The sequence below is a fragment of the Neolamprologus brichardi genome, chromosome 17 (genome assembly GCF_056152115.1).
Source record: "Neolamprologus brichardi isolate AB-2024 chromosome 17, ASM5615211v1, whole genome shotgun sequence".
Classification (NCBI taxonomy): domain Eukaryota; kingdom Metazoa; phylum Chordata; class Actinopteri; order Cichliformes; family Cichlidae; genus Neolamprologus; species Neolamprologus brichardi.
In genome coordinates this window covers 17,097,229-17,118,065 of record NC_142120.1, presented here as the reverse complement: position 1 = coordinate 17,118,065, position 20,837 = coordinate 17,097,229, and the positions used below count along the sequence as shown (strand labels likewise).

At 40.4% G+C, this 20,837-nt stretch overlaps 1 protein-coding gene across 2 annotated transcripts; it reads right to left on the bottom strand.

Moving 5' to 3' along the window:
• Positions 1–49: 49 nt before the first annotated feature.
• Positions 50–19,878, bottom strand: igf1 (insulin-like growth factor 1). 2 transcript variants are annotated; one of them, XM_006780878.3, is made up of 5 exons: positions 19,616–19,878; positions 18,130–18,289; positions 7,204–7,451; positions 7,016–7,048; positions 50–5,456 (listed from the first exon to the last, which is right to left on the bottom strand). In XM_006780878.3, exons 1-5 carry the CDS (start codon positions 19,661–19,663, stop codon positions 5,397–5,399), a joined length of 549 nt encoding a protein of 182 aa, XP_006780941.2. In that variant the 5' UTR covers positions 19,664–19,878; the 3' UTR covers positions 50–5,396. The 2 variants fall into 2 exon arrangements, with proteins under 2 accessions (XP_006780941.2, XP_087686963.1); XM_087830837.1 differs by lacking the exon at positions 19,616–19,878 and adding an exon at positions 19,395–19,609.
• Positions 19,879–20,837: the final 959 nt, after the last annotated feature.

Sequence of the window (20,837 nt, the reverse complement as noted above, 5' to 3'; positions counted from 1 at the left end):
AAGTAAATACACATGCAGTATGAAAGAATGCTCCAGCCATTTCTGTGATGTTGACAAGTGGTTTATTCAGCAGGAATGGTGAACAGTTTGTCAGTTTTTGTTTTTTTTTGTCTACAGAAGGCAATCAAGCACCATGAATAACAGCGCTCCAATCAGACAGTTGTTTTGGACAGTGACCTTCAGGAAATTGTATCATCTCATATAACACCTCATATAATCATGAATGACTCACATGCTCCCATGATCCAGGCTTTATTGATCATTGCATACCACTGACAAACTGGAATGTTTCATTCATTGTTTGAAGATGGTTGCTGCAGCTTCTGTTTTTTAATGCACAAACTGTATTTCACGTACCAGAAACATAGTGTGACGGGTGTACTGTTGTTGTAGTGAAATTGAGACAGTGATACCATCATTTGATATTTAATGAACAGCTCATTGGTTTCATTCAGGATACAATAATGGTGAGTGAGGCTTCACTTTAATCAAAAAGTCTTTGGTTTATACCATTTATCTGAAGATCTGGGAGGACCAGAGCTGTTCTCCAGCCAGCTTCCTATTTCATTTCTGCTGCCAGGTCGACTAATAAGACAGTTTGCTTAGAATAAACACTAAAGAATATAGCAAATCCACATTATACAACCTTTTTAGAAACAAAAACACACTTTTAAATTAATCTGTGAAAATAAGTTTTAATTGAGAATTGATAACGATTTTTTTGGACAAGATAAATTAAACTCCTGGGTTACTCTTAAAGCCAGACAATGCAATCTTAGTTCAGTTTTCAACATGGGCTAATTAAATTTTTAACTGTAGCTTAAATATGAAGCCAGGTTCAGTAGCCCGTTAAGCTGGGCTTACACTGTGCGATTTTTGGCCCATTTTGAGCCGATTTTTGAGTCGTGCGACCGTTTTGGTGATCGGCCCGATTTTGGCCTTTATCGTGCGTCGTGGATTGTGTAGTATACGTGGGGTAACGAGAAGCGATTAACACCTCACGACCAGCTCCCGATCATCAATCGCTTGGTCGGGAGGATTTTGAAATGCACTGAAATAAAGCACCGAAATGTGCGCTGCTTTTCGGTCTGGTTACTACCGTTTATGACAGAACGATACCGGTACCCATCCCTACACATAAATGTTGGTGAAAAAGACGGAGTAGCACGGCAGTGCAGCGTATGAGCTGAACACAAGCGATGGAGGCACTTGTAGAACTTTGGAAAGCTCATCCGAGCCTTTTCGATGTGGCCTCACAAAATTATCACGACCACAACAACCGTGAAAATAGTTGGATAGACATTGCTGCTCAATCACAGCTGACTGATCAATGTTTTTCATTAGCAATTTAGCAAAGTTGATGGTAGTGGTGCGTGTCTGTGTGAGTGAAAGACGGAGAGGGAGAGCGAGTGACAGATTTCCGTTATAACCTTAATTTTATGGACGCACAGTGTGAGCACTCAGGTCGCATCAGAGCATTGGGCCGTATAGTGTGAGACCCTGCATCGTGACCGATGAACTTCTAACCCCTGCGAGTCAATCGTGCAGTTTGAGCAGAAGCTGAATAACGCGACTGAAAAAAATCGCACAGTGTGAGCCCAGTTTTAGTTTAGCTTAGCAATGTTAGCTAGGAACAGGGAACAGCTGCCTTGGCTCTGCCCAGAGGGTTTTATTTATTTATTTTTTAAAGCTCCTCTAAAGCTCAGAATCTTGTTTATCTAATCTTTAAAAATTGAGGTGAAATAACACACAGGATTCACTTCCTGTGTTAATCTGAGCTTTAGGATTGCTAGTGGGCGGATTATATTGAGTACACGTAGTCAGCAAGCTAAGCTAACTGGCTAAATAAAAAATGTAGAGACAAAGCCCAATTAATAATTCAGCCATACATTTATTTTGTGGGAAGATCACTTCTTTTCTGTCATGACTGTTAGCACCAACAGACTAAATAATGGAGAAGTGTGTTACAGGCAATTAGCCAGGAGTGGGAACGGGAAGAATGCGAAAACTGCAATTATGGCTGTATTTTTCTAAGCTCTGCTGAACCACTGTGTTAAAGTTATAAAGTTAATATATCTGCAAATGGCTTTGCTAGTTTTCTAATAGCTAAAATAAACCCCAAAAAACAAAAAAGATAAAAATAATCCTCTGGGGTTTTTTAAAAATCTGGAGTTTTGAGATAGCAGCAGGAATTTTATTAACATTTCAAGTACAACTTGTGGCGGTGATTGTTTTCCCATGCTAATGGAGTAGTTTTCAGAAGAGCTCACAATTTCTGTGAAGCAGCTCTTTAATTTTAGTTAAATAGAATAAAATATTGAACTTTATGCCATTATTTTCCATGTTGACAGGCACAGGTCCGACTCAAATATATTTTTTTCCAATGACCCTAATCCTTCACTGTATGTCATACCCATTTTAGTCTTATCTGCTGAAGCCAGTGAAGCTGTATCTGGATAAATCTGCAGGTGTAAGTTATTATCAGAAAAAATATATTAAAATATACTAAGGCAGACATGTTGGCTTACAATTTTTAGATGATGTGGTTTGTTGGTAGTTGAACTGTGATTTTCAAAATGCTGCGAACTTTAAATGTTGTCAGTTACTTTGGAACCGACTCTGAGTAATAGTTAATTAAATCTATAAATAATAATTACATTGGCTAGCCAACACTCATAGGCATAGGCAACCAGATGCCAAAGCAGAAGAGGTTTAAACCTGCATTCTTTTCAAATGCTACCAGAGGGTGACTCCTGCAGATTCAAAATTACTTTTGGTCCTATATAGATTTGTGTGGTTTCAAAGTTCATCTTTTCTGGTTTCAAAGCATCAAGAATGGTAAAAAGAAAAGAAAAAAGAAAAAAAAAGGAATAAATAAATCAGCTCAACAGGATTTCTCAAACTAGTGGCTGACTTCACAGTGCCCATCTTATATACTGTCAATGTACTCAGGTTTGGGTGAGTCCTTAGTTGTGTGCCCAGTAAGACTGAGGACCATATAATCAATAAAAATTTTATTAGGTAAGAGCGTGTCAACTAAACTATCGACCAGTCAACTCTGAGTCCACAGCCCTACTTTCGTAGGGTTCGTCACCCCGTCTCTACAAGAGTAGCAACGACCTCTTTTTATTTATGTCATTAAATTAAAGATCCAGACTCTAAATATGTTACTGAAATGGGTACATTTGGGATTTTTGTTGGACGTATGCTGATTGTCTACTGTTTGACAAAGGTTGCATTGTCTCGTTTTAAGTAATTTCAATAGCTGGTACTTTGACTTCCAGTTAGGTGAATTATCACCAACACACACATCTGGACAGACAAAAGTACACGATGACTTTTTACAATGTTAATACAATTGGAAGAATCATTGTTCACAGTTCTTTTGTCAAGTTATTTGGCATAAGGGATCTATATTGAGAAAATAATTTAAAACAGTAGAAAAAATAGCATTTTGCCTTCTTGGGAACACAACATGGTATATTCATTTCCTTTTTTTTTTTAAATTCTTCATGCATTCACAGATTTCACACAGATACATTTACTCGCTTAGACTACTACCTTATTGAAACAGCTTACAAATAAAAACACTATTAAAATGGTGGCCACAAGGCTGTGCAAAAGGGAAGACCTCCAATGTAAGCCCTGCCATCAGTCTCTTAGCCATCTCTTGCAAGTAACAAACTACAAAATAGCACCATTATACAGTGGATAGGATTCTTAATACAGTTTTGTTATATGAAACCATCATGTACAATGAATGATAGTAATGCATAGGTTAACATAATGGGAATACTGTTTGATTATACACAGGCAGAGGAGACAGAGCCAGAGATGAGTCGTCTTGGGCAATTATTATTTTTTTCTTATCGTTTTTTTTTTTTATCTTTTTTTTTTTTTTTTTTTTTGGAGGCTTAAACAAACAGCCGTTTTTGTTAGTCCTCATGCAAGGACTTCTCAGAACTGGCTTTTCATCAAAGTTGGTGTATGTCTGCATGACCTTTGCTTGTAGTTGCACAACTCTAATTTACCTTGTGAGTGCTTTTGTATGTGTATTTGTGTTCTGATATGCGAACATCACATCACCAGAAAGATTTGTCCTTGTGGTTTTGCCAACGTTCACCAAATATGCGTGTTTCTTGGGTGCACTCTGCAATGAATGCAGTGGAGGTTTATTCTACTCTTGCCATCAGATAAAGTTGCAAAATTCTCAGCCTTCCTAAGCTAATAAAATATCCAGGTCAAGATGAATCACTTAAACTCATACGTGTGAAGGTTCTGCTTTTTTTTTTTAGAGCACTTGCTTTGACTAAACTTTCATAACATCGTGTTTACCCTTGAACACGGGTTGTGAGTGGAAACCTGTGTTCAAGGTTAAACACAAGTTTCCACTCAAACTGAAATGTTGACTGAACTGTTGTCAAAAATCAAATTTGGCTGGGGTGTTGACATGTGAAAGGATGCAGACGACAAACATTTTGCCTGATTGTCATTATTTGACTTTTTCCGCTTCAGTTTGCCAAATGCACTTTGACTTCACCGAATGACACGCTTCTGAGGGCCAAACGAGAACTCAGTTTTAGCTTCTGGTTAATTTGTTTTTCTGTTTTGGAAAATGTGAAAAATCCCAGTCTTGTTTTTGTAGTACCTTCTGTACTACCTACTTTCTTTAAAATCCCCTCTAATAGTGCTTGAGCTCTTTTTATAATGTTTGGATTGTAGACTCAGTCCTCAGGTTTTGAACACTTCCTGGGGCTTAAGAGGGATTTGGACTGATCTCAAACCTTCCAGCGACTCCTCTTAGTAAGGTTTAGACTTAGACTCAAGTTAAAATACCTACAACAATGTTCAAACTCTGATGAACCACCTGGTCTTTGTCCTTAAAGCAAACCTTTTTTATTTATTTATTTTTACATAATAAAAATATCCACAGTAATGGATGGTGCATAAAAACAAACTCTGAAGGTAATATATCAGCTTTGAACTGGGGTACTAACTGTTAAATGTGACCGAGCCACAGCCATGCTGCTCTCTGATTGGCTGAGGCCCAGATATGTTCCCATCTTTCCTGGAGCCTGGGGAGGCTGCAGCTCCCACATGGAGGTATAATAAGCTCTTGTTCGTGTCTTAGCAGCTAAACTAGTCTGTTACATTGCATTAACAAAGAATTCCTCCCAGTATGGAATGGTGCAGTGTATAAAATAATCACAACTTTCCACATCAGACCCTTACACACCACCTAGCTCTCTGTTTTCAATCATTTTGAAGAGCTTTTCAGGTCATTATTAGCATCTTCTTTCTTTTGTTTTACAGTGAACCATTCCACAGGGGTACCAGGTAAGGCCACTCCCTTCTCTCCTCCCAAGTTGCTGGGCATTTGTCCATTTTCTCCTTCCCTACATTCTGTAATTCCTGCCCCCCGAACTTCCTCGACTTGAGTTTTTCTGGTGGACTTCCTGCAACAAAAAAGAAACACATTTTTATTTTTTTTTAGATGTACAACAGAGATATAGAAGATACTGGATGGCCTGGTCTTCTGTACTTATTTGGTCAAAATCCATCTACCCGGCAGTTTTCATATTGCTTTATCCAACTTGGGGGTCACAAGGGGTTGGAACACATCCCAACCCATGCATCTTGGGGCTAATTTAGAGAAACTTAGAAACACACACTTTCACATCTATGGCCAGTTCAGAATGACCACTTTACTTAACAACCGCATCTTTGGTCAGTGGAAAGAAATCAGATATGTAATCTCCAAACAGAAAGACCCTAGCCAACCAGGATGCTCAAACTTAGAACCTAAAACAGCTGCTAACCACAGCAACATGATGGTGATGTGATAAACAATAATGAAACAAAACAATTTTTTCATTTTTTATTTCTGGTAACTTCAAATAGGAATCAACATGCATCAAGACATTCCAACATCCAAATGTTGGTCTAAATGTGATCTTGTCTAAGGTCAGTCATATGCCATAAGGATTCTTACACTGGTTAGGGTAACACTAGAGCAGACGGGGTATCCTGGTCTTGTATTCAAGCAACTGACAGCAAGGGGAAATCAGGGGAAAATTGCTTTGGACTGTGCCCTGGAAGAGTCCAGAATCTAGTAATAGTAAAAGCCCTTAAAATTACCTGACCTGACTGATGATCACTTTCTTCACTCTCAGTGTTTAAATAACTTCTTCTTCCACTAACATCTGCACATCCTAGCCTCTAAACAGGGCCTTTATGTGCCTGAGCCATGCAAGACCTAAGTAAGGGAAAGTACATAAGTACATAGGGAAGTACACAAGTAGTTCTGCCTGTACTTATTACAGTACTTATTCGAGTAGATTCTAGGAGTAGTTATCTACTTAGTTCTTAACTCCTTACCTCCCTGCCAAGGAGGTCTGCATATTTTAAATCAAAGATATGTTCTTTATATAATTGATTCTTGGACTCTAAATGAATTCAAACAAATGCAGCTCACTGAATTTTTCTTCAACATCCTTCCCTCTACAATGCTTGATTTTACACTCTGCCTCTTCTGAGTGTGGTTATTCTGATCAGATGTGGGCACTCGGATTTCAAATGCATTCAGTCAGAAAACATGCTATATTCGGACAGAGTATGATCTCAACCTTCGAACAGATCTAAAATTGTTCACCACCAACTGCCAGTGATGTACGAACAGCTGCAAACATAAAATCACTAAACGTGATATGTGTGCTTTGGCTCCTTCCCTTGCATGTGTTGTATTGTAAGCTATCTGAATTTTAGGACATAATGTACAGTAGCAGAGTGGAGATTGTGCCTGGGGAGTGCCACTGCAGGTCTACCACAAAAACCACTTAGTTTCTTCTTCCGATTCTAATGGTGTTCTTTTTTTGAGTTATAAATATAAAGTTTTCATTTCTTGTAAAAAGATTGCCCTGCTTTTGAAACTCTTATGTCATTGGCAAGATTGCTTGTTTGGTAAAGCTTAAATGACAAAAGGACAATGAAACATGAGATCATTTTGCATGCATACCTTGAAGGATGAACTATGTCCAGGTGAAGGTCTCTGTGGAAGAAAAAATAGGTCACTTTAGTTTCTGCTAATTAAGCTATATTACCTTAATTAATCAGGATATTATGCACGTATGCTCTGATTATGTAACAAAATGTAAATTCAATCCAACAATTTTTAAAATTGATCTGTTTTGATGCTTTGCTCACCTTCTTGTTTTTTGTCTTGTCTGGCTGAGGCGCTGTCCTACGCTCTGTCCCCTTGTTCGCTCTGCTACTAACCTTGGGTGCTCTTGGCATGTCTGTGTGCCGCTGTGAACGCACAGAGCGAGAAATCTTGGGAGTCTTGACAGGTGCACAGTACATCTCAAGGCGCTGCAGCTCACAGCTTTGGAAGCAGCACTCATCCACAATGCCACGTGACCGCCTTGCACTGGGGCCATAGCCTGTTGGTTTATCTGTTTGAGAAGAACGGCAGCAGGTTTTAGACAATGGAGAGACAGAACAAGTTCCATTGCTTAGTTCTAATTTTCTACCCAACAAAATTGGTGGCTAGTGCACTGAAATAAAGGACTCATTGATCCAAACTTTACTACTTCAGAAAGAAATCTGCACTTGTTTACACGGTATAAAAAGGCTAGATTTTATTTTGGCTCTTGACTGGACTTGAAGAAAAAACACAGATTTGTTTAATGATTTCATATGACTGGATTTATTCTAAAAGTATATTTATATAAAAAGTCAGCCAGAGACAACATTTTAAATTGGTTAAAACTATTGCTAGCTTAATTTGCTATCATCCTATAGGGAAAAAATATCTGTTAATAGTAAATGTCCTTTCAGCCAGTAAAATCAGTGATGCCGCTTTTGTTTACCTGCTTCTAAATTAAGGGAACTTTGATTTGAAATTTAGTACATAATTTAAATGGTAAATTTGCCCTCATGCTTATGGCCAGTACAGGTTTAGCTGAACCAGCCAAACTCAACAACAAAAATATTGATGTTAGCTAGGAACAAAAAGGAACAATGTTGTTTCATGATTTCTGTGCTTTCTACATATAAGTGCATATATTTTTAATTTGTACAAATATAAAGCATAGGCCAGAAAAAACACTTTACATGTGTACAGCTGACAAAACATTTTTATATTAGCCAACAAAATCCGTGCCTTTGTCTATTTTTACCCAAAATACCCATTGATTTAAAGTTTACTACGCATTTTCAGTTGAAATTGTCACTTTTGAGTCTTTAAAATTATGACATTATTATTTTCCCTTTCCTATGCTTCTTATTTTTTTAATATAATTGATCAAAGACATTCTGGCGATGGCTGGATGCCGACGCCACGCTCGTAATAAAGCTGTGATAACAGCCGTACGGTCTCAGTGACACTGATTTCTTACATGTAAAATTTACAACATATCACATTGCACACTGTGGACTCATTTTGGCAGCTGCATCAATGTAAAAAAAAAAAAAAAAAGGAGGGAAAGGGTGGGGGAAGGGGGGCAGTCACCCAAATGGTGAGAATATCCTGCTCAGCCATTTTGGCCCAGGTGTCTTTTACATAGTCCAGTGAGGCCAAGCCACAAGTCCCCTGGGCCCGATCCACCTGCAGAAACATCCAGGCAGGCTTTTAGGACCACACCACCATTGGCTATGTCCCACTGTTCATTCACATTTTTATTTGGCAGAAGCACCCTGGAGGCTCGTTCAAATAACACAGATTTTGAGGATGGAGACATGATGCATGCTCACTGCATGAAGTAAAGAAGCAAAGCCACAGCTAGCAAAGGTGTTTTGGGTATTTTGCTTTTTGGGGGAGCTTTTTGAGTCCAAATAATACATCTCAGGGCGTGACAGATTTTTGACTCAATGATCACATTTAGTTACAGTGACGCCAGTACTCACTTCCTCTTTTAACTCCCTAACCCCCCAGAACCCACCCTCTTTGGTGGCTTTTAGAAAAACCCAGACTCCCCATTTACAATTCCCTGCTCACCTTGAACAATATAGTCCTGATGGGCTTTTCCCTGTTACCAAATGAAATAATAATAATTTAATATGGCATTTACAAGGAGGAAATGCCTTTCCCTCTCAGAGTTAATAGCTCTTGGCTCAGAAGACTGCCAGTGCTGACAAAGTGCATTAACTTCTGCTCTCTGTCTGCCTTGTCCTGACAACGTTATTTTGAACAGAGAGCAGCTTTCATTCAGAAACAGAAGCATCTTTCTCCTCAGACCCCCAGACACAAAGCAGAGTGGAGGCTAACAGAGGTGTGAATGAAGAGGAGGAGATGGGGGGTGATAGGGAGGCTTTCATGTTGCTCATCAGGTAGCTGGATGCTAAAAATACCTTGTGCACCTGCATTATTTAGGAAACAGAAGAACTGGATTTACCCAGATCTCAGACTTCTAAACTAGATGTGTGCAAACTAGACAACTGAAATATTTAAATGGCTGAAAAAAAAAATCTTGATTTGGATATTCAAATCTTTATTATATATATAGTTCAAACGATTGTATTCACTTTGTTTTTCTAAGAAATTCTTTCAGTGCTTGGCCCACTGAGTAACAGTGGGCCAAGCATTGGCTGTTCTATTAACACCTGACGTGAAGACATTTAAAAAGAGAAAATTGCGACACTGAGCCCTGGCTGGTGATTATATAATGGTTTCTGAAAGCCAAAAGAGGGGCTGTGCTTCAATGCCTGGCCTGTTTTTCAATCCCCCCCCAATAAAGCCTTACAAATTAACATCCGCTATTATTCTGAAAATAGTTTGCCACCCTGCTGCACAAACAGCTGGAAGGGACAGGGTAATCAGCTGGTGCCGGTTGTAACATGTAGGATAATCAGCTCAGGCAGGTTAGGGGAAAACACGCATATAATAATCAGGTCTAAAAGCTTTGGATAACTGCTGTAATCCCCCATCAACAAAGAATTGTTTTCTGTGACTGTTAAATAAGGGTAAATAAAATGAAGAAGATGCAAAAAAGGTTTTGCCGATTTTGCAAAAGTCAGTCTGAAGGAAAACTTAAAGAAAGAATGTTTCTTTTGATTATTAAATACCAACTGTCTTTAGGAAGGACCTTTAACGACTTACTTCTTTGCAGATGATGCCAGCCTGTACAAATATTTCTAACCAGAGCAGCATTTTTTAGTTTCTAATTGTAAAGGGGATTATTGAGAAGATGCTGAACACAGAGATTAATGGATAGCACATACTGTACTTGGTGGTGAATTCGAGAAAATAAAGAGAAAAAAGCCAGAGGTTTATTTAGGAGGGCCTGATACACTGGAAAGCAATATACGTCGCACAACTGGTGAGTCAAGGAACCACAACTAACACACACATCTCTGAGAAACCCCGGACATTGAAAAAGCTTTTCCTCTCAGACGTTTTATGAACATTTTGATGTGTTCTGAGGTATTTTCCTTTGTCCATAAGTGTGTTAACTTTGGAATAAGTTCTACCGGTTGTAAACTTAAAACAACCACAGTCTTTGTTCACTACGAATTAGCCACTTAGACATTTACAGAACCTTCTTTTAAGTGTTTTTTAAAGGCCAAATCATTTTGTCTCATTGTATCACTGATATGCACATTAGCACTCAACCCAAAATCTGAAGCCGTGTGGACTAGCACCACTGCAGTCACACCAATTAAAAGTCAACTGAAAGTTTCTTTCATACGCCATATGTAGTTTAGTGATGTCTTGCACAACCTTGATCTTGTTCTTGTTTTGAATTTGCTCACACCGTTTTCTCTTTTTGACTTTTTCCTGTTGTTCAGCCAAACACAGCAAACTAAGCAGCTCTTCTTCCTCCATCAGGAGGTCCACGCGATTTCTAGTGAGCATGTGTGGAACGCGTCTGCGTAGACTTGACCCCGGTTAAATATGTATAGAAGCACTGTTTGAAGTTTAAGTCTACAGCTGGCTGCACAAAAACCACAAATTAGTCTTTGGGGTGGAGTACTTCTTCACCTTGGATGTCACTCTGACAGCATCCTTCTTAACAGAAGCTATGCTATAGTTTTGACTATCTACAATCTATGTTAGTTTTTCGTAAAGTCTTTCATCTGATGTCACCGCACGGTTCCCTGAAACATCTTTGGTTTGGTATTTGACAGGCTCAGCATGCATAGTGCTCATTCCTCCAAGGAACAGCACTGGAGAGAGATGGCTCGATTTCCCCATTCCAGAGTGGCACAGAAAGCATCTGAGTTTTACAGCTTGGTCATGGTCAATAAAAAGCAGTGGATTCTTGGAGCCAGTGCACTGCTCCTCCTGCGAAGTGTCAGGGAGTTTACGGCTGGGCAGGGACTAGAAGAGCTGCTTTAAGTACTAGAAACTATCCCTTTATCATTGGTACCATGTTTTACGGCTTGTGAGAATTTGAACCTTATCCAAATGCATTATGAATATTTAAAGATGGATTTTTCAGGGTATGTGTTCTTGGCAAAGTTTTGCAACAACTTTTGGAATTTACAAATGTAATTACCTATGTTATACTATTATTGGATTTAAGTTATTTATGGAGTCATTTGTTTTCAAACCCATGTTTTCTGAACAGTGGGAAGTCTTTTGAAAAGTAATGTCTGGAATCTGTATGAGAATACAAAGATTGTGTAACAAGACTTTTTGGAAATACTGCAGTGGGGCATTTTGGAGAAGGTGGTCTCAGTCCAGCACCAAATGAACTACAGAGCAGTTCAATTAAGGTGAAAATGATATGCAAATTTGAGCTAAATGTCATCCCATAACCACGTAGCAAGGTAGGGCTTCCCAGAGTTTTCTGGTTGTAGCTGGATGAAATCAGTTGCAAAGAAGGTGCTGCACCAAAAACCTCCTTGTGACTGCTTTAGTTGCAAGCAGATTGCTACAGTTGCCTGTAGTTTTTGCTGTATGTATGCAAATACTTGCTCACTGCAAACTAAGCAGTAAAACAGCTTGATAAAGTGCAACTCAAAACAGAAATGGAGAAGTTCAAAATAAAAGGTGTCTGTAGCGCTGAGGTACGCCTTTTCACCCTGAAGGTGAACCTTCTCCTTTTCCGATTTGAGTGACACTTTTCTTATTTGTAGACAAGTCAGCCACTTCCATCCAAACTGCAACCACTGCATTATGCTAGTGTTTTTAGCAACCAGGTGGGGAATACAGGTAGTTGCTAGGGGGTCACTGACGGCTCTGTAGGCCTGGGTGACTTGGACTTTGGCAATAATTTTCCCTGCGGACTGCCATCAACCTTCAGAAACAACTTGGAACTGGTCGATGAAAATTTGTTTTTTTCTCATGATCGGTAGTTGAGAGACAAGTTAAGTTATCATTACATGGTTAGTGGTCATGTGTCTGCAAAGCCTCGACACTGGAAGTCTTTCTCACCAGTTGGTGGCCATTAAAAAAGATCGCAGGTGAAAGAACTTTGCCTGGAAGCTGCATCCATCTTTTAGAATGTCTGCAGTTAATGCCTGTGTTTGATTATGCATTTCTTCTGGTTATCATGGAGATGAATTTCATTATTTATTATAGCCTTGAGTATTTGAATAGTTATCGAACTTAGGAAGGCTACATTTCTGCATTACGGACAAATGTAATGTGATCACTGCTGTGGCATGAGTCTTTGGTTACACCTAACAAGTGAAACCAAGCCATTTTATGAGATCTATAAAGACAAAAGAACGCCATGAAGAAGATATCTATAAATCTAACTAATGTTTTCTTTGTAGAAGGCCTGCATAATGTGAATGAATGAAAAGGTTAAGTATTCTTTAGTGTCCTCAAATCCCTTGAGTCTCAACTTCACCTAATGTACAGATTTAAATCTGGATGACGCCTGCTTGTCCTTTTCATGAGAAGCCTCTTTGTTCCAGTATTTCACAGCGGGGGTCAGAGATGTTTAGTTTCAGGTCCTCATGGGAAATCGACACCTTTTCATAGCGATGGAGAAGACACAGGAGGGCTTTCTTCCGTCCTTGGTGCCTTCCGCTGTGTGCCCAGGTCCAGTGCAAAACTATGGCGGGAGGGGATGGTGGAGGGTGTCCTGATCATCCTGTAATCCACATAATCCCCTGCTGCTGAGGGACCAGGCCTCGCCATGCGTGAGTCTAAGTGCGTGCATGTGACGTGCTGTTTACACATTCTACCTCTTTCCCCAGCTCAAGTGGCTCTGAATAAAACTGGCAGGGACAGACACTGAAAAGGAAGTCATATCTCATCATCCACTCTCCTTTCCACCTTCAACTCACCTGAGCACACTGCATTTTATATTTGGTTGCCTTCTTATTGGGTATTTGTGTAGCGACGATGAGCTTTTGGCTGAAAAAAGGATGGATTATTTCATCGTCTTTGCAGACACTATGCAGAAGTCTTACAGAGTAAGATTAAATATCTCGTGCTCACTCTAAAACAGCTGAATATTTCAGCATGAACTAAAAGTGACTTAGAGCGCAGAGCTACTTAGCACTCACACTTCAGCCAAAAAACATCCCATAACAGATCTGATTCATGGAATGAACATCCCAGTGAAATCACCCCGCAGTCCTGCCTGCTAAAGCATTACAAAGACAGCTAAGGATTTTTTAGGTCGGGCTAATAATTGGAAAAACTGACTGCAGGTTTTTTTTTCTCTGTTTCATTGACCGCAGTTTGTTTAATTACCCTTTAAAAAAATGAATTTCCACCAACTAATGTTTTCTGTCAGGGTAGGAAATCTGCAGTTGTGAAATACAAGCGTGCTTCACTTTACTGGTGGCATGGCAAAAAGCACTGTGAGCACATAAAGCCCGCTGTTGTTGCAACACTGTCTCTGCACACATTATCAATCAGAGGGCTGCCAAGTTCAACACGGCCAGACTGGAGGGGAAGAGTTCAGGGAAAGGATCACGCTTCCTTTGGCCAAGCCGTTACTCTGCCGCGTCCCATGGACGACAGAGCCCAAATGGATTCTCCAGATATTTTACTGACTAGAAGCAAAGGAAAAGGGATGACAGCGAGAATATGAGAGAGCGAGAGAAACCGAGGACGACGGCGAGAAGGATATTTTCCAAGGCACGGCACCCTGCTGCTCAAACCTCGTCATCTTTTTCAGAGAATGGATGGAGTGTTTATGAAATACGCCTCTTTTTAACAGGAAAAAGTAGCATTGATAGATGGATGCTGTGTAGTCCACTGACAGCTCAGTGTAAGGTAATGTGGGAAAGACAAATACGTTCCACCAACCACCACAAAAAGGTCTGTTCCTGTTTAAGAAGTATATTCTACATGAGGATTCATGAGTTGCATTGGCTTCTGTTCAACACTTTCCCATTTAATAAACTGCAGTTAAACTCCGGTATCAGTATCCAACCCTTTGTCACATTCCCACATCACCCGGCTCTGAACACTCTCATACCTTGTCAAAATCCTAAACATATCAAAAACTTTTAAGCTACAGCTGCCGACAGGTCACGGGACCATTTCAAAATTGGAGAAATGAAATGTTCAGAGTTGGGGTTTTTTTTAAAAAAATGACTGCTAAGGAAAAAAAGATGCCAAAGTTCAAACCTGTTTACTCAGAATCCAAGGCCTGCACTTATTAAAATGTTATGTTTGATCATGTAGTTAATTTTTTCTGACTCTGTTTCTTAAACCATTTAAAGAAGAAGACGCTGAAGCCGAGGGAATCCAAAGACCAAAAAGTCTTAACAGGCAGAATACTGGCAATCGGACTGGCTGTCAAGACCACTTCACAGCATGTGGGTATTGCCAGGAGCTTCTGGACGAACACGGCTCGCAGCTTTGCAGTAGCTTGGTGGCTCTCCAAAAAACTTTCTTGCAAATGCCATACAGAGGCCCTGACGCAGAGAATGATGTGGACTGGTCCTGGAAAAGCTGCAAGGAGCAGGATTCGGGGAGAGGAACAGCAAGGTGCATGCTGACACTGCTATCTGTAAAGAAATCTATTTACATTCAGAAGACCGAATTCCAAAGAATTAAAATGATTTAATTTGTTCAATCTCTTAGCATAACAGCCAGAAACATGGTTTAGGTTATGCAACTCAGACCCTTTGTTAAGGTTAGAGAAGGGGTAAGAGAGAGATTTTACAGTGATGTGTGAATTGTATTGTGCCTATTTAATTTCCAATCTCTTCGAAACAATAAAGTCATACATAAACAAGCTGGTAGAAAGCAGGAAATTGATCTGAGAGTAGCTTCTGGCTTTTAAAAGAGAAGCCAACATGAAAGTGCTTTAAACCTGCATTTTTTTTCCAGGCCAGTAGAGGGTGATAGCTGTAGTTTGAAAAAGACTTCTGGTCCTATAGAAGTCTTTGGGAAAATTACCTTCTGACTTGAGTTCTGTAAACACTTTCCTGCATAATGCACTTTGTATGCAGTGTCAGACGTTTTTCATGACAGGTGTAGCTAGTCCCATCAAAGCACAGTTTGGATGATTCTCAGTGCCAGACGAGAACAGTTGATAGCTGAGCTGATAAACTTGTACAAATCCAGTTGACCAACCCTTATATTTAAGCTGCATGAAGAGTCTGTTATATTCTGATACAGCTACAGATAGCTGAAGAGACACCACGGCCAAGCAATGGTTCTTGTTATGTCTCTGTAGTCCGACTGAAGGGCGCAAGTGTAGTTGGTGCAGGGTAATGTAAAATCTTTGTGTTCGTGTAAATTACCAGGCACACAGACGCCTCCTCAGAGCCTCATACTCGCATCACATGACACAAATGGACTCGAGCCTAAAGCATATCCCATCTATTAGTCTGTCCCCAGTTGCTATACACATCTATATACATCTGCACGCCACTTTAGAACTCACTTCCATGGCACACCTTTCCATGCATATTGAAAGTTGGGAAGGTCCCAGAACAGAGCCATGCCACCACATGTAGAGATCTGCAGATGGAAATAACCCTTCAACAATAAGAACTATGGTGGATTTATTATGTGAATTGAACAAAAAGAAAGCTTTATGGCTGCAAGAGACTCAGCGTTTTAATGTTTCTACTCTCAGCTGAAATACTCAGGCTGTTATATCATGATGTTCTTTACAGGGTTGGCTGTAGCTCAGGAAGAGCAGGTCACCTACTGATCGGAAGGTTGGTGGTTCGGTCCCTGGCTCCTCTAGTCTGCATGCCAAGTGTCCTTGGGCAAGATACTAACCCCAAGTTGCTCTCCAATGCATCCATCGGAGTATGCATGTGTGTGAATGTAGTTAGAAAGCACTATGAATAGAGAAAGTTCTTGTGGAATGGGTGTGATTGGGTGAATGTGGCATGTTGTATAGAGCCTTTTGAGTACTCTGAAAGAGTAGAAAAGCTCTATATAAGAATCAACCAGTCGACTTGTATACGTCATGATATTTTCTTACTAACTGCAGTGCTAACTATGACCTAGTGTGTTGCCGTAATTTTTTCACAAATACTTTAGATTAGTAGACGTCGCCCTGTGGTCCAAACCTATAATTGCAACTTTGATCATCACATGAACTGAAGATGAGGTATTTCCTAGTTTGAGGTAGTGGGCCCTGCAGTACCCTTAAAAGCTGGCCCACACGTTGTGGAATCACAGCACCACAATACTTGGTTTAGGTCAGTTAAGGATTTAAATCCAGCTGTTAAGCATTGTTTCAACACCAGAGTGTATAGACGATATTTGTATTGAAGTCCCTTAAACCTGCATTTTTTTTCTTCTAATGGCCAGCAGGGGGCGACTCCTCTGGTGCAAAAATGGGAAAAGTCGGACTACGTAGAATTCTATTAGAAGATGACCCTCATCTCCTGCGATCTGTGATTTCAGTAAACACTTTGCCGATTATTGGTTTTTAGCTAATGCAACAGGATGACTACGTAGTAAATTATGGTCAAATAGGACCATAAAGCAGGGTAGGTTTTATCATACGGTGAAGTCTATGCTGCTTGCATTTAGACTGGGCTTGTGAATGCCATCCATTCTCTTCTGCTTATCCAATTCATTTCAATCAGCTACATTTTAGTGATAATTAGGAAAAGATTAATGGGTTATCAAGCCAAACTAAGTTATTGAACGCAGTAAAGTTATCTGCTAAACCTGAGCATGGCTTTAGACCACTACTGCCCTCCCCCCACCTTCTTCTGGCCTCTAATTGTCCTACACGATTGAAAAGGTATATTTTCAAACTATTCGGGTTCAAGCGAAGGTGAAAGAAATCAATTACTGGAAAAGAGAAGAACTGCAAATGCATTATAGATGCTGCTGATCTCCAAGAGAAATCTTATATCTTCTTCTGTTTTTCGAACTGGCAGCTGACAAAGTCTACCACATGTGGAAAATCTTTCATAACTTTGGGACCAAACCAAACCATTTAAAATGGATTGTTATGACAAAACTGCACAGGAGTCATAGGGAGAACTAATAATTTTATGAATAAGAAATGACTGTTGGTGGAGATGTGATGCTCGTTGAGGACATTTGCTGAAACTGGCTTAATTGATGGATGCCAGCCAGAGAAAAATGAATAATAAGCTTCTAACCTTCAGCTCTGTGGGAGCCAACTATACTGTTAATGTACAGTCGTGCTGCTCGTCTCTGACAGACAGAGCAGGATACATGTCCTGAGAAACTCTGGCTGCCGGTGGAACATTGCACCTAACCTTCATAGCTCCATATATCCTGTGCTGCTCTGGGCTAGGTTGTACCCTTAATGGAAAAATTGGAGATTTAAATCCTGGTTTCTTGGTCGAGGGTTTTCTTTGGGTGGCTCTCCCTTCTCTGGTGGAAAAAAGAAAAAACTTCACTGCAACATTTACTTTCTACCCCTCCTTTTTCTTGGGGATAGCCAAATTCCACTTAAAGCCCTTTCCCTCTGGTCACAGCTGCGATTTGCCACCAATAAGAGCTACTTATCATTATTCCATATTTCATCTAACTTTTCTCATTCAGAATTTGACCTCGGTGATGAGAGTAGCATTAAAACAAATGTACAGGGAACTTAAATATAAGATGTAAGAGTGGATGAGGAATGAATGAAGTAAAAAAAAAACATTAAGGGAAAGCCAAGACGAGATGTCAAACTGGCTGTTCTTTTATTTATGAGCTCGCAGGAGGTGGAGAGCTCTGGGACATATACAGCCAACCTTTATGAATAAATAAAAAGGTGCACTTACTGAAATAAAAGCCTCGCTCTCCACAGACAAACTGCAGCGTGTCGACCAGCTCCGCCCCGCACAGGGTCTCAGGGCCCGCCCCTGTTGCCGTCGGAGTCAGGGTGAGGACGCACAGCAGTAGTGAGAGGGTGTGGCTACAGGAGATACAGCACATCGCACTCTGCGCACAGGGAGAGAGCAAGAACATTTTCACAGCATCATCGGAAAAAGAGTTTCTTTCAACCACAACTCAAAGCTTCATGCACTCTTCTCCATTTAGCGCATCTGCTGTGACAGTTTGTTGCACAGTGTCTTGCTCAAAGGCACGTCAGTAAGTGGCAGTATTACACTTGCACTGTCAAACACAGGGTTGAAAAAAAAAGGCAGCCAGCTTAAAGTTGGGCATCCAGGATGTTCCATCCGCTAAAAAGGGGAAAGAAACAGATGGTAACTTTACAGGAGTTTGGAGATGTGGAGGAAAATGTATTAAATCCAGATTCGCACTTGGTGCCAGAGTCAGTCAAACAGGAGGCTGAGCAGCTCTGATGCTCCGGAGCGCCTGTGCGTAACCGAGCGGAGCGCGTCCAAATTGAAAACACACTATACCCCCCTCCTCTCCTTCTCGTCCATCCGCCCGGCTTCTGTGTAGTGGGTCTTAGCAAGTTAACAACAATCCGCATTAATCACATTAATTAAATACAGGCTATCTATCATTAGCAACCAGTTTAACATTTAAAATGTGCCAAAGCCCAGCTGTCAGCGCATTATTAGGCGCAAAAGTGCTTCGACACTCAGAAAGGAGAATAAATGAGCTGCCAAGGGATCTTTCCGATCCAAAATGTGAGATGGAAAAAGGCTCTCCCGCCAAAGCCCGCGGAGGAAGCTGACTGGGCCAAATGTACATAATAAAGAGAATAAACACGGAACGTTATCCATCTACATCACAACCGCAAAGTCCCGATGTCCGCAAGTGTTTCTTGATAATCTCTCCTCTCTCCCGCTCTCTGTCTTTCAACCCCGCAGAGGCATCAGGTTAGATATTTAGCACGTAAATTATGCAGACTCAGCAGTAATTACTTTGAAAGTTGCACAGCTGCATTAGGGCTTTCTGGTGGAAAAAGAGCGCCGGGCGCACGGAAAATGTCCAAATTCATACCTGCGCTGAAAGTCATGCACGATCCATGTCAATGATTTTTTAATTGCAAAAAAAAGAAAAAAGAATCAATTAAAGCAAAATGTAGAAAATATAATTATCTCTGGAAAAAAATTAAAATAAAATAGATTACCAGGACATGCGGGAGAGTTGTTCCATAAGTGGATGAAAAGGAGAAAATGTGAATAAATCCGCACCAATGCATGCGTTCAAAAGCTGTGAAATACAAGCAAGCGATAAGAATCCCCTTTTATTGTTTCTTTTTAAAGTAGGCGAAGATGCTCTGTGCGAATAGTGAGCAAGTGAAGAATCAAGGTGATAATGTATAGTGTCGAAGGAAATCAGGTAAGTTACCTTGAAGACATCACATAAATGCCACTGAAAGGAAAAAGCGCTAGACATCCCCACGGGTCTCCACAAGACAAAGCCCGACGAAAATGAACTTGTTTAAAGTCATTAAAAACAGGGAGAAAGAGGATGAGATGCGGGCAATGTCACATCTCAATATTCCGACTTTGTTCCATTGCGCAGGCTCGTTTTGGAGAAGTGAGATTTAGCGAACAGGAGACGGATTTAGAGAGAAAATCCCTCACATTTATCTACATTACACAGACATTTTCAACAGGAAACAGCTGGGGCAGCATTTGCCTCCTACTCCTCCTAAGTTATTCATTAAGGATTTTGGGCACATATTCAAATAACGTCATTTCTGTTTTTTCTCAGAACGGGATTGAATTTTGATCTCTCTAAGACTTGGTTAGTAGTTCAGATCAGCCCCACCACCACCAGCAGCAGCAGCAGCGGCTCACACTCTTACAAACGCATTATTTTGTGCCCTGAAAGCTCATGAAGGAGAAGTTAAAGACGAGCTGGCGGTTGTGATATGGCTCTTTGCTGTTGTGCGTAATTTGGCACCGCGTAACTGAACAGCAAGTCTCTCCACTAGTGGTTTGATTAAATAAATCATTAAAAACACTTTCCCACTTGGTCACCGCAGTGCTCCCAACTTGAAAACCTCACAAGGAAAAGCTAAATAAATGTGAACTGGAGTGAAAATGTAAAAATGTGACATTTTTATTACAGTAAGGAGCAAACTTGAGCCAGAAAGCCACATGTGAAGCCCTGTTCCCTCTAAATGAGAGCCACTGTGCAGGGTTTGCTGCCTTTCTGCACACTGTCACTGCATAATCCTGGTGCATGTCTCTGGTTTTCTCTCCCTTCTTGCTGATTTTCACTTAATAGAAGTGGGTTCGCCTGTAAATGACATCTGATGCTCCTGTGAACTAGAGTGGAAAAATAAAAAAAGGAGGAAAAAAAAGAAAAACACATGGGGTTTTATGATGAAGAAGACATTTATTTCATACCCTTGGAGCAATCGTCTGCACTGACAGACTCTTGATGCAGGGCCACCCACTGTCATCGTGTTGAAGATGGGGCCCCGCAGTTCCCACTGTGTCACAGGAAGGGACGAAAGCAAGGGCTTAAAGAGGGTTGTTCTCAGCAGGGACGGGATATCAACACTGATCCAGTCACTAAACATGAGATCAGTGCTGTGACCCAATCATAAAACAGGACA